The sequence below is a fragment of the Engystomops pustulosus genome, chromosome 5 (assembly GCF_040894005.1).
Source record: "Engystomops pustulosus chromosome 5, aEngPut4.maternal, whole genome shotgun sequence".
Classification (NCBI taxonomy): Eukaryota; Metazoa; Chordata; class Amphibia; order Anura; family Leptodactylidae; genus Engystomops; species Engystomops pustulosus.
Window position 1 is genome coordinate 135,082,435 of NC_092415.1, and position 16,465 is coordinate 135,098,899.

At 41.1% G+C, this 16,465-nt stretch overlaps 1 protein-coding gene across 3 annotated transcripts in view; it reads right to left on the reverse strand.

Annotated features, from left to right (window-relative positions):
* C5H7orf57 (chromosome 5 C7orf57 homolog) overlaps positions 1-16,465 on the reverse strand; it is a 44,560-nt gene that overhangs the window by 27,352 nt on the left and 743 nt on the right. For 2 of the 3 annotated variants that reach the window (XM_072153108.1, XM_072153110.1), the window contains exon 2: positions 11,680-11,746. In XM_072153108.1, the coding sequence (XP_072009209.1) occupies positions 11,680-11,734 (55 nt within the window). In that variant the 5' untranslated portion in view covers positions 11,735-11,746. Of the gene's footprint in view, positions 1-11,679; positions 11,747-12,873; positions 12,893-16,465 lie in introns of those variants that run through there. The other variant, XM_072153111.1, reaches the window with a different exon arrangement.

A 16,465-nucleotide genomic window follows, 5' to 3' on the forward strand; every position in this document is an offset into this window, starting at 1 on the left:
CTTCAAGTAGTTCTGCTCCTCTTCTGGTCTCCTCGCGATGCCGGCGGCTCACAAACAATGATGTCGGCAAGCGGCCGAAGTCATTCTGTGTGCTGGCCGAGCGTGAAGACGCGAAGAGAGCTGAAAGGAGTAGTAGAGGATCCGAAAGTCACCGGAGCATCCGAAGCAAGAAGAGGAGCTGTGGGGGGCGTTAGAAAGGTGATGAGTAAAGTGTTAATTTTTTTAAAATTAATATCTTGGCATACTTGGGTCAGGGGCTGGCTGGCTATATACTGGGTGGGGTTGGCAGGCTATATACTATTGCGACTGGAATGCTATATCCTATGGGGACTGGCATGCCATATACTAGGGGGCTGGCAGGCTATATACTATGGGGACCGGCATGCTGTATACTGCAGGGGCTGGCAGAGTATATACTGCAGGGGCTGGCAGGCTATATACTGGGGGTGCAGGGTCTGGCAGGCTGTATACTGGGGGATGGGCTGGCAAGCTATATACTGCAGAGGCTGGCAGGCTATATGCTAAAGGGGCTGGCAGGTTGTACACTGTGGGGCAAGCTATATACTGGTTGAAGGCTGTGACCAATGCATTTCCCACCCTCGCCTTATACTCGGGTCGGCTTATACTCAAGTATATAAGGTATTCATTTTTTGTTTAGGCTCATTGGGCAATGTTGAAAAACAAGTGGAATGAGTATTTATTGTTCCATTGGCTACAATTATATTAAGGTTGTCATGGAGTTGAAGAGGATACTAAGTAGAGCCAGAAAAGAGGTAATGGGCAAGGAGGAGTTCAGTTATGAGAAAAAATTTAAATAATAAAATTTATTTAGTCTTGAGAAGAAAATATTATATACAATATATTGCATTATTTTTTACTATTTTTCAGCCCCCCTAGGGTACTTTAACCCTAAGTTGTCTGATTGATCCTGCCATATACTGCCTTATGACAGCATGGATTTACCACAAGGTGCATAACAAAGACCCTTCATGGCGACAGATCTAAGCTCCACCATGACGTCAAGGAAGCAACAATCTAAGGCAAGATAGTGGTGCTCCATTAAGGGGTAACACTAGAACCGATCGTGGATGTTACACCCCCCTTGTATGGAGAGTGCTCAGCCCAAGAGCCCTCTCCATGCACCCACAGCCAATATGTAAAGTAAGAGGTTAATGAACTAAAATGTCATTGGAATTCTCTGATCTCAAGTCCGCATTTTTATTTATTGTCTGGTCTGGGGTCTCTTATATTTATTGTCTGACATTTCTGAAGTGGTATGTAGGCTGCACTTTGATAATTGTTTAACGATTCTGGTAGTTATGTGTGGTGCTGGAATACAATATTTGTTTAGTGCTTCTCTGAAAAATTTGTTTGGCACTTTTGTTCAGTGCTGTACTATGATCTTTGACATTTCTGCTGTGTTGTGGTAAGCTGCTACTCCTAGGGTAGCTGTTGCAATTGCAGCCCATAAAAGTTGATCAGTATGACACTGTGGCCTTATAGGGGTTTGCCCACAAAATTCTTAAATTTTAATCCCCTGGTGATATTTACACAATAAAGACCATTTAAAACTCCTTCTTTACAATTTTACTCAGTTTTATTGCTTTTTTGGTTCCTATCACTCAGAGATGGTTAGTGTAAGCTTCCAGAGTGTCTCTAAGCAGACACTTCATGATTCCTCTGTGCTATGAGATACAATGTGGTTAAATTATGAGAGTACAGGTTTATATACACTTTCATTTAGTTTATGAACATTGTACTAGTATTTGACATATAGAAAGACAGGTGAGACAGATCTAAGATGATGGGTCTCATTTACTAAGGGCTCCGCGGCCGCACTTCCGTCAGGTTTCCCGAACTTTTCAGTTTTTCGCCGAATTCCACCGGGATTTTGACGCACCCGATCAGATTTTGTCTTTCACACGACAGAAATTGTGGGGCGTGGCCGTCGCACAACCGGACGGACGGATTTGGAAAAAACGCGGAATTTAAAAACCGAAAAGTGTCCGGGAAGAAGCGGGTGAACTCCGGTGAACCTCGGCGCAGCAGCAACACCTACTGGATATCGGGCGCACGACCTTAGTGAATCCCGGCAGAGCCCAAATCCTCGTCGGAGAACGCACCACGGGATCGCGACTGGACCGGGTAAGTAAATGAGCCCCGATGAGATCCATGAGATGCATATTACACGACATTCTCCCTTCTGCTATCACAGCCATTACATACTGTCAGCTCTACTATATACCTCTCTCCCTCTTCTCTGGGTTAAGAACTTATCTGCCTGTAGCTTGTAGTTCTCCTCACGCCGTGTACATGCCGGCTGGAAGTCAGTGTCTGTGTCAGTGTGTAACAGCTGGCCCTGAAATGCAAGGGGAGTGGCCCATGCACGGAGATAGGAGCTCCGTGAAGCCAAGGTGGGCCCTCAAGTCAGAATATACAGGGTCGGGTCTAAGGGCAACTGAAATTATTCACACCAGGACTGATAGAGACAGGTTGGAATTAAATCTGTAAAATGCTGTATTTTTGTTAATAACATTGAATTTGTGGGAATACCGCTTCAGGCAAATGGATATAATAAATGGCAATGGCAATATAAATAGAATATGACAAGCAATGACTTTTGAGATGTATATAAAACTTTTCATGTAAAAGGGCATTTCATTGGGAACTTAAAGGGGTTGCCCATTAATAATAGACTTTATTAATGTAATAGTAGTAATAATTATACTTTCAAAAGTGAACTTGTCACCAGGAATTTAATTTTTAGCTGGTGACAGATTCCAATAGCCTATGCTATTTAACCCCATGGGGTAATTTATGGGGGCTAATTTATGGGGTTTTACTATTATTTATGCCTCTCAAAGTCACTTGAAAGCTGAGTTGTCCCTCAAAATGTAAGTTTTGGCAATTTTCATGAAAATTAGAAAAATCGCACCAAAATTTCTAAGACTCATAACATCCTAGAAAAATGAGAGGACTCATAAAACATCATTCCAAAATAAAGCAGACATTCTGGAAATGTTAGTTATCAAGCTTTTTGGGATTTTAAGTTTTTCAAACTTGATAAAAATGATACATTGTTCTGAATTTTTTTTACCCCGGGTTCTTCATGTTCTATGTAAAGACAGACCGTTATTTTTAATATTTGAAGATTCCCTGAGGGCTGGTTATGTTTCATAGGACTGTTGCATAGCAAATGTGGTACCAATATCCAAAAAAGGATATAAAAAAAGGTCCTGGAAACTAAACACCTGTGAGTCTAACTTCTATTGTGGAGAAAATATGTGAGGGGTTTGTTAGAGATACTGTCCTGGAGTATCTCACTGTGCATAAACTTATAACCAAACATAAGCATGAGTTTATGAGGGATTGGTCAGGTCAGACTAATCTGATTGTCTTCTATGAGGAGGTATGTTCCAGACTGGACCTGAGGGAGGCTGTGGATGTAGTATATCTGGACTTTTCAAAGGCATATGACAGTGTCGCATAAAAGGTTGGTACATAAAATGAGACTGCTGGGAATATTGGAAAATCTGTGTATTTAGGTAAGTAATTGGCTTCGTGATAGAAAACAAAGGGTCGTAATTAATGGCAAATTCTCAGATTGGGTTGAAGTTACCAGTGGAATGCCACAGGGGTCAGTATTTGGGCCAGTTCTTTTTAATATTTGTATTAATGTTTTAATATTTTCAGATGATACTAAGCTGTGTAAAGTAATAAATACTGAGGTCAATAGTTTAGCATTGCAGAGGGATTTGTAGAAGCTTGAGGAGTTGGCGGAGAAATGGTTGATGAGGTTTAATGTAGATAAATGTAAAGTTATGCACTTGGGACATGGAAACAAAAGGTACAATTATGTTCTTAACCGTCAATTACTTGGTAAAACTGGAGCTGTAAAAGACTTGGGGTTATTGGTGGATGGTGAACTTAACTTCAGTGACTAGAGCCAGGCAGCTTCTGCTAAAGCAAATAAAATTATGGGCTGTATCAAGAGAGGAAAAGCTTCTCATGAGAAGGACATAGTTTTGCCCTCATACAAATCACTGGTCAGACCACGCATTGTGTACAGTTTTTGACACCGGTGTATAAAAAGGACATAGTAGAGCTGGAACGGGTGCAGAGGAGAGCAACCAGGATTATTAGGGGAATGGGGGGACTAGAATACAATGACAGATTACAAAATTTGGGATTTTTCAGTTTAGAAAAAGACAACTTTGGGGAGACCTCATTATAATGTACAAATGCCTGAACAGGCAATACAGGGATCACTCCAAAGATCTTTTTATACCTAATCCTGTGACCAGGACAAGGGGGCATCATCTACGCCTAGAGGAGAGGCGGTTCTACAATCAACAAAGACAAAGGTTCTTTACTGTAAGAGCAGGGAGACTATGGAACTCTTTGCCACAAGAGTGTACATGTTCAAAAGAGGCCTGGATGCCTTTCTGGAGAGAAAAAAATATCACGGGTTGTGAGTAAAAATCGCTTGTTTTATTCTTAAAGGTTGGACTTGATGGACTTGCATCATTTTTACAACCTTATAAGCTATAATTCTATGAAATTTAAAATATTTTTCGAAACGAAACTCAAAACTTATCACATTTTAAAACTAACATGAGTCAGAAAACAATCTCAAAATTAAAGTGAGTCTGATCATTAAGCTGAAAACAAGTGTTGATGATAAGGGGTTAAAATACTTTTGTTAGCATTCTCAATAGTTTCAGTACTTAAAAATAAATAAATAAATTTAATTCACATTTCCTGGCTCCCTGCCTGTGTTCCTGAGTCAGTCTCTTCTTCACAGATTGAGCAGACAGGGGATGATGTGGAGGAGAAGAAGAATGCAAGAGTAGACATAGGCACATGCAGGCTGCAGCTGCCAACTTACTACATGCTGCTGGCCAGGTGATGTCAATTAAACTTTTACAAAGTACATTCCCTTGACAGGTTGGCTTTAAGATGACAGTTGTGGTCACCTGTTTTACTTAGTCTGTCTATGATTTGGTATCACTTTGAGGAGTGGTTATAAGCATCTGTTGTTATATGGTAAGATAAGGACATCAAATTATCATTAACTAATTTTCTACATTCTAGTAATAACACAATATTATTCTATGCAACATTGGTAGCTCAATAAAGTACTGTATATTGATGCATAACTAAAAAAATCCTAATCAATGTGTACAAACAATGATTTATAAAATATAATGCTAAATTTAGTTACGAAACTGTAAATCCCATGTTCCTGGCTTGTAACCGGTGCAAGGCATTTCTCTTCCTTTACATATATTCCCTGAGCAATATGTCTCATGACAAATCATTATCCATTGCCTATTACTGAGAAAAGGTTATGCAATAATGCAAAAATAAAATCCACCAAATTGTAATAGGAGAATAGGATGCACATTTTAAAGGAAACCTACCATCTCGGATCTACCTATAAAGGCAGGTTCAACTTGCCGGATCTGAAGCTACATGGCACGGCTACTCCACACACCAGTAGCCGAAACACACACCGAAACACCAGTTTCGATCTTTCTAATGCATGCACATTAGCCCTGGCTTCAGAGCCGAGTACATGCAGCCACAAGCTCTGCATAGATTGCCAGCTCTCCATGAATACACCGTACCGGTGGTAGCTAGGTCCGTCGATCATACCGCTATGTACCTCAGTGTTTCAGAAATTTTTCAATATATCCCGATAAAGCTAGAGATTTAACACTGCTATAACTGGGGTAGGGATAGGGAGCTGCTTCCTTGTGTAGCTAAAATGTTTTATTGAACTGACAGGTCCTCTTTAACCTCTTAACAACCCGTGATGTAATAGCACGTCACGAATCGGTCGCAGGTGCATGGAGAAGGCTCATGGGCTGAGCCCTCTCCATAGCCGGTAAGTCTTTGCTGCATATCGCTCATTACACATTGTAATGTATGAGGATGAAAATCCCCTTATACTGCCATACAGTAGTATGGCAGTATATGGTAGGATCAATCAGACAACCTAGGGTTAAAGTAAAATAGTAAAAGTAAAAATAAAAAAAAAATAAAAAATTCAAATCACGCAGGGTAGACAGAAGAGGAGCCGCAGGGAAGACAGAAGAAGTGCCGTGCCAACATCGGGGAGCCACACAGGTTGAGTATATAAGTTTTTTTCTTTTAAGTGCTGGCTGTATACCACAGGGGGCTGGGTGGGCTGGTTGCATACTATAAGGGCCTGGCTGGGCTGGCTGTATACTACAGGGGGCAGGCTGGCTGTATACTACAGGGGGCAGGCTGGCTGTATACTACAGGGGGCAGGCTGGCTGTATACTACAGGGGGCTAGCTGGCTGTATACTACAGGGGGCTGGCTGGCTGTATACTACAGGGGGCTGGCTGGGCAGGCTGTATACTACAGGGGGCTTGCTGGGCTGGCTGTATACTACATGGGGGTGGGCTGGCTGGCTGTATACTACATGGGGGTAGGCTGGCAGGCTGTATACTACTGGGGGCTAGCTGGCTATATACTAAAGAGGAAAGAAAAAAACAAAAAGCGCTTCCTGGTGCAATAAATCCTAGGATATTCCAATGGTGTCCTTATTAGTAAGGTAATGTGCTCACCTTCAATGGTTGTGCGATCAGGCACAACGCTGCAGAATTGTGCATCGGGTGCTGCCTAGTCCTCGCCGGTGGCAGGAGTACCAGCTCACCTCCGTCCTCGTAGATTCAGAAGAAAAAGTAAGACCATTTCCAAGGCGCTCACCGATCCAGATGGTTAATTTTAAATGGTTTTATTACCAATGATGAAGTGAAAATAGAAAACATAAAAACATAGTAACATGAACAACGCGTTTCGCGTCCTCTATACCGGACGCTTCATCAGGTCTCAAACAGTATGGTACACATAGTAATTTATATCCCCACACGGGAAGTGACATCATGAGCAGATTATGGAGAAAGAGGGAGAAGTTAAAAAGTAACTTAGCATAACAGTTCCTAGAAATAAAAAACCTTTACATCGTTAAAAATGTTTCATACTGTTCTGAAACAAATTAATTTAAGTTCACAATGGTAGATGTACGGTCTACCGGAACTAGGCGGTGGACCGCACACGGATTGCTCTTTGGAACACAAGGTTCCGGAAGTAGTAACTGGAATGGCTCATGTGACCCAGCCAAGAGTCAGGTGACCAGTGGTTATGGTCCACAAGGACCGAGACGGAACGGACCCGGAATGGAACGGAGCCACAAGGACCAAGATGAAAATATGGTAAGTACAATTAGCCATTACATGATGGTCTGATGAATTTTTAGACACATCCGGGGCTATTACATGATGGTTTCGGATACCTCATTCAGCCCAAAGGGGCTGAGCGTTTGCATTTTATATATCCAGTATATTTCTCTACGACATAGAGACTGGTATCTGTTGTTCACACTTTCAGGGATAAAATCAATTGGCATGACAGTAAATAAGGTTTCATCCTTATGATGTTTAAACAAAAAATGTTTAGAAAGACCGTGTTTAAGAAAGCCTTTCTTAATATTAGCTCTATGTCCAGTTAGCCGGTCATGTAGTTCTTGTGTTGTCCTCCCGATGTATTGAAGACCGCAAGGGCACTCGATTAAATAAATCACATAGCTTGATTTGCATGTCATAGACGTTTTGATGGAAAATGTTTGTTGTGTAGTGTTGGATTTAAATTGTGTGCTTTTGTCCCTAATCGTTGAGGAGCACAAACATAATTTGTGATTACATTTTTTCACAATAGGGATGTGCTCACTACTATTATTAGTATTTCCCAAGCTAGTTGTTTTATGTTGTTTAATTTGGCTAGGAGCTAAAATGTTTCTCAAAGTAGAAGCCCGTCTATAGGTAACTTTGGGTTTGTTGGGGAGTACTGTTTTTAGGACCTGATCTTGTTGTAAAATATACCAATGTTTATTGAGAATTTTTGTTATTTCGCTAAAATCATCGTTGTACCGGGTTATAAAATTTAACCCCTTAATGACCGCCCTATCGGCTTTTTACGGCGGTCATTAAGGGTACTTCTTCTGACGCGTACGCCTTTCTACGGCGGCGCGTCAGAAGAAGTTTTCGGGACACCGGGTCTCTCTGGTGCCGGTGTCGGGCTGTGATATCACAGCCCAGACCCGGCACTAACACCCGGGATCGGAAAAACTCCGATCCCGGGTGTTTAACCCTTTACACGCCGCGGTCAAGCATGACCGCGGCGTGCAAGTGTGTCCCCAATGGATCGGACCCCCCGGTGTGCTTACCGGGGGATCCGATCCCTCCTGCCTCAGCCCCGGGTTCTGACGAGTGACCCGGGGCTGTCGGCTCCTCTCTGTGCCGGGTTCCGCCTCCTGGCAGGACCCGGCTGTGTGTAACTGAGCATGCTCAGCATGCTCAGTTACTTACAGTATACACTGCAATAAAAGTGTATTGCAGTGTAAAGGCTTGAATAAGCGATCGGATGATCGCTTATTCAAGCCAAGAAGTACAAAGTGTAAAAAAAAGTAAAAAAAAAAATTAAATCTTTTTATAATATAATTAAATAAATAAAATAAAAGTCCCATAATCTCCCCAGTAACACATAAAATGCAAATAAAGTAAATAAAACACAAAAACACGTACATATTTGGTATCACCGCGTCCGTATTAATCTGTACAATAAATCTAAATCAATATTGAACCCGCTCGGTGAACTACGTAAAAAAAAAACTCGAAAAACTTCCCATAATATACAATTTTCCATCAAACACCATCACAAAAAATGTTCTGAAAAGTGATCAAAAAAAGTTACGTTCCCTAATATGATACGACTGAAAAGAACAACTGTTTTCGCAAAAAATAAGCCCTCAACCAGATCTGACAACAGAAAAATACAGAAGTTATGGCCCTGAAAAGTTGTCAATAGTAAAAACAATGTGATTTTCTCCAATATTGGTTTTGCTCAGGAAAATTGAGCAAAAATAAGAAAAACTATATAAATGAGGTATCACCGCAATCGTAGTGAACCAGAGAATAAAGATAAAATATTATTTTTACGTTACGGTGAGCGGGGGAAAAAAATGCTAACAATCCAAAATAAAAATTGATGATTTTGTTTATGTCCCCCTTGAAATAGTTAATAAAATCTCATGAATAAGCTTTAGACTCCCAAAATAAATTATCTTTACATTGTATCTCATCCCGTACATAATAAGCCCTCATATGTTCGCATTACCAAAAAAAAAAAAAAATTTATAGGTCGTACAATGTGACAATACAAATCTTCTGTGAATGGCGCCTCCATTCATTCTATACTCGGCCGTGCGCCCGTACAGCAGTTTACCACCACAAATGGGGTATCAGTACACTCGGGAGGAATTGGGCATCAAGCGTTGCAGTGCGTTTCAATATTTAATTTATTCTGAAAATGTCAGTTTTGGCCTAAATGAATGTATTTTCCAAAAAAATTCTATAGTTTCTAAATCGCAGGTCCATATTTTTTAACCCATGTGAAACACTTAAAGGGTTAATCGACTTAATAGAAGTTGTTTTACATATGTTGAGGGGTGAACTTTCTATAGTGGGGTAATTTATGGGGTTTTACTATTATTTAGGCCTCTCAAAGTCACTTGAAAGATGAGTTGTCCCTCAAAATGTGAGTTTTGGCAATTTTAATGAAAATAAGAAAAATCGCACCTAAAGTTCTGCGCCTCATAACATCCTAGAAAAATGACCGGAAGCATAAAATATCATCCCAACATAAAGCAGATATTCTGTAAATGTTAATTATCTAACTTTTTAGGTAGTTTTACATCTTGTCTGGAAACCAGAACATTTCAAACTTGGAAAATGAAGAATTTTTACAAACTTTTGCCAAATTTTCACTTTTTTTCAGAACGAAATGCAAAACTTATCACTTAAATTTTATAACTAACATGAAGTACAATGTATCACGAGAAAACATTCTCAAAATCACCCGGATATGTTAAAGCGTTTTGAAGTTATAACCAATTATCGTGAGACATGTCAGATTTGAAAAATCGAGTCTGGTCATTGAGCTGAAAACTAGTGTCGGTGATAAGGGGTTAAAGAATGATCATTTTTCAACATAGAACGTTGCTCCGCTCGTGGGCGGTCCTTTGTTAGGCAGTCTTGTTGAGTGAGAGGGAGAGTTTTTTTATATGCCTGTTTCAGGATACGCATCAGGTTTTTTATTTCTAGGAACTGTTACTTTTTAACTCCTCCCTCTTTCTCCATAATCTGCTCATGATGTCACTTCCCGTGTGGGGATATAAATTACTATGTGTACCATGCTGTTTTAGACCTGATGAAGCGTCCAGTATAGAGGACGCGAAACGCGTTGTCCATGTTACTATGTTTTTATGTTTTCTATTTTTACTTCATCATTGGTAATAAAACCATTTAAAATTAACCATCTGGATCGGTGAGTGCCTTGGAAATGGTCTTACTTTTTCTTCTGAATCTACGAGGATGGAGGTGAGCCCCTGCCCTTTGGAGATCTTATATTCTTTGGCTATATACTACATGGGGCTGGCAGGCTGTATACTACATGGGGGCTGCCTGGCTGTATGCTACAGGGGTAGGCTAGCAGTATACTACAGTGGGGCTGGCAGGCTGTATACTACAGTGGGGCTGGCAGGCTGTATACTACATGGGGCTTGCTGGCTGTATACTACAGGGGGCTGGCTGGCTGTATACTACAGGAGGCAGGCGTGCTATATACTACTGGGGGCTTGCTGGCTATATACTGGGAGGCTGTGACCAATGCATTTCCCACCCTCGGCTTATACTCGAGTCATTGGGTTTTCATGGTTTTTGGTGGTAAATTTGGGGGTCTCGGCTTATACTTGGGTCAGCTTATACTCGATTATATATGGTAATTCATATGCAAATGGATCCTTAAAATATAAGCTAATATGTAACTAGTTATTATTTAAAATGTTGCTTCCCTTAGCAGAAAAATACTGTTGACATCCAATGTAAGGAAAATTAATATGCTACTGCCCTTTAATCAGTCTGTCGATCTTGCTCCAGTGGAGGAGAGACAGGACAGAAGATGGCCGATGATGGCTAGGAAAGTTTTTCTCTCAGACACTTTTGATAAGCCTCCCTATTGTGTACTACCTGCTGACTAAATTGGAAAAGTGTTAACAAATAGATATACTGGTTTGGTTTTAAACATCATGTCACAAGGCCTCTTGTAGGTCATGTTTGATGTTAAGGGAGCTGCCTTACAAGGTAGCTAAAAGAGGTGTGGTTTTCCTTATTCCATCTTATTCCTTATTTATTGCATATTTTCCCAGAATCCCCCTTGGGGGAGCATCAATGTCTATGTGACTCCATACACCTACACGGCAGCCTTAATTGTCAGTCTCTGTAAGGAGAACTCTTACTCCCTTCCCAAGTCACAAGCCTCTCACTCAGCCAAACCAGTTCCCTACGCCTGAGGAGACCCAATCAGGTTTAAACAGTGCTCTCTACAGCTGGGAATCTGTTCCTTCGGGAATAGATATACTGGTTTGGTTTTAATCCTGTATAATGTTATAAGGCCTCTTGTAGGTCATGCTTGATGTCAAGGGAGCAGCCTTACAAGGAGGCATGGTTTTCCTTATTCCATGCTGGAAATCTTTGCATATTTTCCAAGCAATTCTAATGCTCGTTGATTTTTTTACGTTCTTGTAACTTACCACAGGTGGCATATCTGTTGGTCGGACCAGAAGTTTCTTTACTTAAATGTCGCATTGTGTTTTTATTCTGAGAAAAGAAATGAAGAAAATATTCCATATAAATATTTGACGAAGTATAAAGGAGCTTACATTGCTCAAAATATGTTTTATCAAGATCCCATGCATAAAATAGAATAGTTGACTATGTTTTTCTAATTGAAAAAAATCATACAAACAGGATTCCAGCCTATGATAACTCTTATTTAGTCTCTGTCAGGTTATTGGAATTGGATTGGAAACATTTGTTGTACAAAACAAGTGCATAAAGCAAATGTGAACAATGCCCTAAAGTGACTTTAAGGTGGACCTTTACTCTAAGAAACACAACCTGCGGCTACTTCACGGCCTCTTAGGCTTCTATTGGGCAAGTTTGCGGTGTGGCAAGGCACGGTGCATGCACATGGGTGTGCTAACACTTCCTATGGGCATATCCTACTGGCTGCAAAGAGGGGCTCACATTCTCTTATTTGTGGCCCAGAAATCACAAACGGTCTTGTGCACGAAGCCATACAATACAATATCATACAATACAAGTCATTCAGCTATAAACAATAATTATTCAGCTACAAGTAAAACACTGGGGAACCTGAGCCGGTAAACAGAGGATTGCAAGCAGTCTCAGGAGTCCTCTCTGCTGCACCACTGTTATGTTTACTGGTTATCGTCTCTGCTGCTTACTGAGCACAACAAAGCATCTTGCCAATTTCTATTGACATATTCGGTGGCAGTAACAACCTGTGTTATTGGGAGCACTGCTATTAATGGCAATGTGTTTTATAAGGCAGATAAACAATAGGGACACTAATATCAACCCATCCTGAAAGGGGTTTCCCACAATTGTCACCTATAAACTAGACCATACAATAGGGAATAAGTGTCCATAAGTGAAATAAAAGTGTCCATAAATAAGTTCCATAAAAGTGAAAGGAGTTCTGTTCAAACAAATACACACATGAGCCTCTGCATTTGTGATTACTGGAGGTCGTAGTTAGACGCTCAGCAATCAGACACTTATTAGTTTTATAATACACATGTACATCGGCACATGATGAAATTCCCGCCCCTCCTGCGCCATGGTTTACATCAAGATGCTTAGGCCTCCTGATGTATCTGTTGGGGCAACCGCGCATTGTACATTTTAACACCATGTCCTACCTGGCGTAGAGAAATGCTGCAGCCTGCGAATGCTCCCTTGGTGTGAAACTGGCCTAAATGGAATAATCACAATGCTTGGCGGTTCACAATTGCTCCTACCACAGTTTTCTGGTCATAGGAGCTCTGATAAATGTCCCCCTTAATCCCCATCTTGTGCACAGCTCATACATTAATATGAAAACACCTTTAAAGAGTATGTTTTATTAACTACACCAACTCCAATTCTTTGCTTCCATTAATAGGAAAAGTCCAATTTTCTCTAGACCCTATACTTTGAGTAATCTGAGTCATAAGTTTCAGCACCCAATATGCTCATTAAGCTTTCTACTATTAGGTGGATAGTTTTGGGCTGAAGCAGACAGCTTGGGACCACCCACCTGACAGAAGAGAACATAATTTGCAGTGAGGACCAGAAAGTAACAGTATCCCCAACTACTCTGTGATCAGTGGTGTGGCAAAGAGTTGGAGAAGATGAAGGTTTGTGAAATCCACTATTGGATGATAGTCTTCAGTGATAGCAGCCTGTGATAATAAAACTAGCAGTTCTCATTGGGAGCAGATTAGAATTCTTAATCTTGGGCATTCATCCTATGTGACCAGGTAATAAAGACTTTTTCCACCAAAACATATAAACCTATATATTACACAGTTCAGCTTCTCCTGCATTATGATATGTTGCTCACATACAAGGACAGAAATCACCGACAAGCTCCCAAATCATCCCGTAATGAACATTGTGCAGTGAATGTGATTTGCCATATTAGAAAACAATGATTTTTATGTTTCCTTAAACTAGCATTACAATTTTTCACTTGTGTACCTATCTACATTATTAAGTACCATCAGAAATTAGAATAGAGCTGAAGATCTGCCATCTGTACAAAACAGATGAATAGTAGTTTTTATTTATTTTAAAAAAACTGAATCTCTGATAGACAGTTTGAGAGATTACAGTAGATATTAGCCGCCATTTTGTGTATGTAGCTTCCATTTTGGACAATCTGCCTAGTGATTAGAACAGGCCACGTGAATTACAGGAATTGGGTGAGTTTTGGGTTTCTGATTCTCAAGAAGCAGAAAGCTAAAACTGACCTTGTGGTAGAGCAGAGATCGTAATCAAAACTGCCTGAGGACCAGGAACCGATAAGCTAGTCACCTATTCTTCAGAACCCATTGAGGTTACTTATTTACCTTTGCCTATGCTAATCACAGTAGCCAAGCATAAATATGTGTTACACTAACAATAAAGTATGAGCTGCCTTCTCTACGATACTGGTGCCTGTGTCTTGGTTTTGCTCTCATATATCAGCAGTGGTACCTTTTCTAATTTGGAAGTCACTCTACAAGCTAGAGAAGTCCTGAGACTTCACAGCAAATTCATCTCTAACAACAGCATGAAGGATACCATTTAATAAGCATCTGTATCCATCATACATAGACTAGAAGTATGGGCACAGGAGCACATCATTATATATCCAGAATGTAGTTTTTATTTAAAAGATTTTTTATTTCCTCTGCAAGGCAAATAGTGTTTCAAGGCTAAGCATCTCTTTATCGAGCACCAGCTGTATATATTGTTTGCTGGGGTAGCTGTATATAGTGGTTGCTGGGGGTGCTGTATATAGTGGTTTCTGGGGGAGCTGTATATAGTGATTACTGGGAGTTGTATATAGTGGTTGCTGGGGAGCTGTATATAGCAATTGCTGGGGGAGCTGTATATAGCGGTTGCTGGGGGAGCTGTATATAGTGATTGCTGGGGGAGCTGTATATAGGGATTGCTTTGGGAGCTGTATATAGTGATTGCTGGGGGAGCTGTATATAGTGATTGCTGGGGGAGCTGTATATAGTGATTGCTGGGGGAGCTGTATATAGTGATTGCTGGGGGAGCTGTATATAGTGATTGCTGGGGGAGCTGTATATAGTGATTACTGGGGGAGCTGTATACAGTGACTGCTAGGGGCTATATATAGTGATTACTGGGAGCTGTATATAGTGATTACGTGGAGCTGTATATAGTAATTGCTGGGGGAGCTGTACATAGTGATTGCTGGGGGAACTGTACATAGTGATTGCTGGGGGAGCTGTACATAGTGATTGCTGGGGGAGCTGTACATAGTGATTGCTGGGGGAGCTGTACATAGTGATTGCTGGGGGAGCTGTACATAGTGATTGCTGGGGGAGCTGTACATAGTGATTGCTGGGGGAGCTGTACATAGTGATTGCTGGGGGAGCTGTACATAGTGATTGCTGGGGGAGCTGTACATAGTGATTGCTGGGGGAGCTGTACATAGTGATTGCTGGGGGAGTTTTACATAGTGGTTGCTGGGGGAGCTGTACATAGTGATTGCTGGGGGAGCTGTACATAGTGATTGCTGGGGGAGTTTTACATAGTGGTTGCTGGGGGAGCTGTATATAGTGAATACTGGGCGGTGTACATAGTGATTACTGTGGAGCCTGTATATAGTTATTTCTGGGGAGCAGTATGTAGCGATTGCTGTTCCCTGTTTGGACTACATTCAATGGGCCCCCACCAGTGCATGAATACATGCGCATAAGTGTATACATGTGTATAAATGTGTAGTATACACATGTGTATAAATGTGTAGTATACACATGTGTATAAAAGTATACATATATGTATATTTTCTGAGGGGATAGGAGGGCCTCATTCAGAAGCCTGCTACGGGGCCCTGCCTCTCCTAGTTATCTTCCTGGTATGTTTTTAAAGCGAACCTGGAATGTCACCAGGAATGTCATTTTTAGCTGGTGACAGGTTACAATAGCCTATACTAGGCTGATTTAAAAATTTTTTTTAGCATTCTGAATACTGCCATTGCTTTATTACACATTACGTGGCTTCCTGCCAGCAGCATGTATTGGGTCCCGGGGAGAAAGGGGGCAACTGCAGCTGCCTGTACCTCAGTCTTCTTGCTGCATTCTTTCCCTCCGCTCACTAAGAAGAGCCGGCTCTTCTGGCTCCTGAAAGGCTCCCTATTAAATATATAATATGGAGCTGCAGGCCAGTCAATCAACCCACATCACTCCACTTTTAACCCGATTGTATCAGGTTAAAGGGGATGTGGTGAGCTGGTTAGCCAGCTCCCCTTATTCACGAACAAGCCGACTCGTTCGCGAATGACACATCACTACTGGAGGACTAATGCTTTGAGGAGACTTAGACACAGGCACACAAGTCGTTGCAGTTGCCACTCCCCACCCCAGAATGCTGTCAGAGGCATTTTTAAAATCAACATAGGCTGTTGAAAGATGTCACCAGCTAAAAATGAGGTTCGCTTTAAGTTGAATTTGTATGTAAGGTGGAACAGGTACATGTTTTTTGTTCCTGCTTGACAATTGGATTTCCGATATGTTCCTGTCTGTCTGTAACTAAGGGTCCTTGTTAGTGTCTTTAAGTTGTGGACTGCCCGTAGTTCCAACTGTAGCAATACATCATGGTGCTGTTAAGGTATTATGCACTTGCAGTTAACTTATGTGATCAATGATCACACCAGCAGTGCACCGCTAACAAGCAGTGCTCCTGTGTGACATCACATGACCATGGACAGGTTTCTATCCACTGGTAGTAAACATT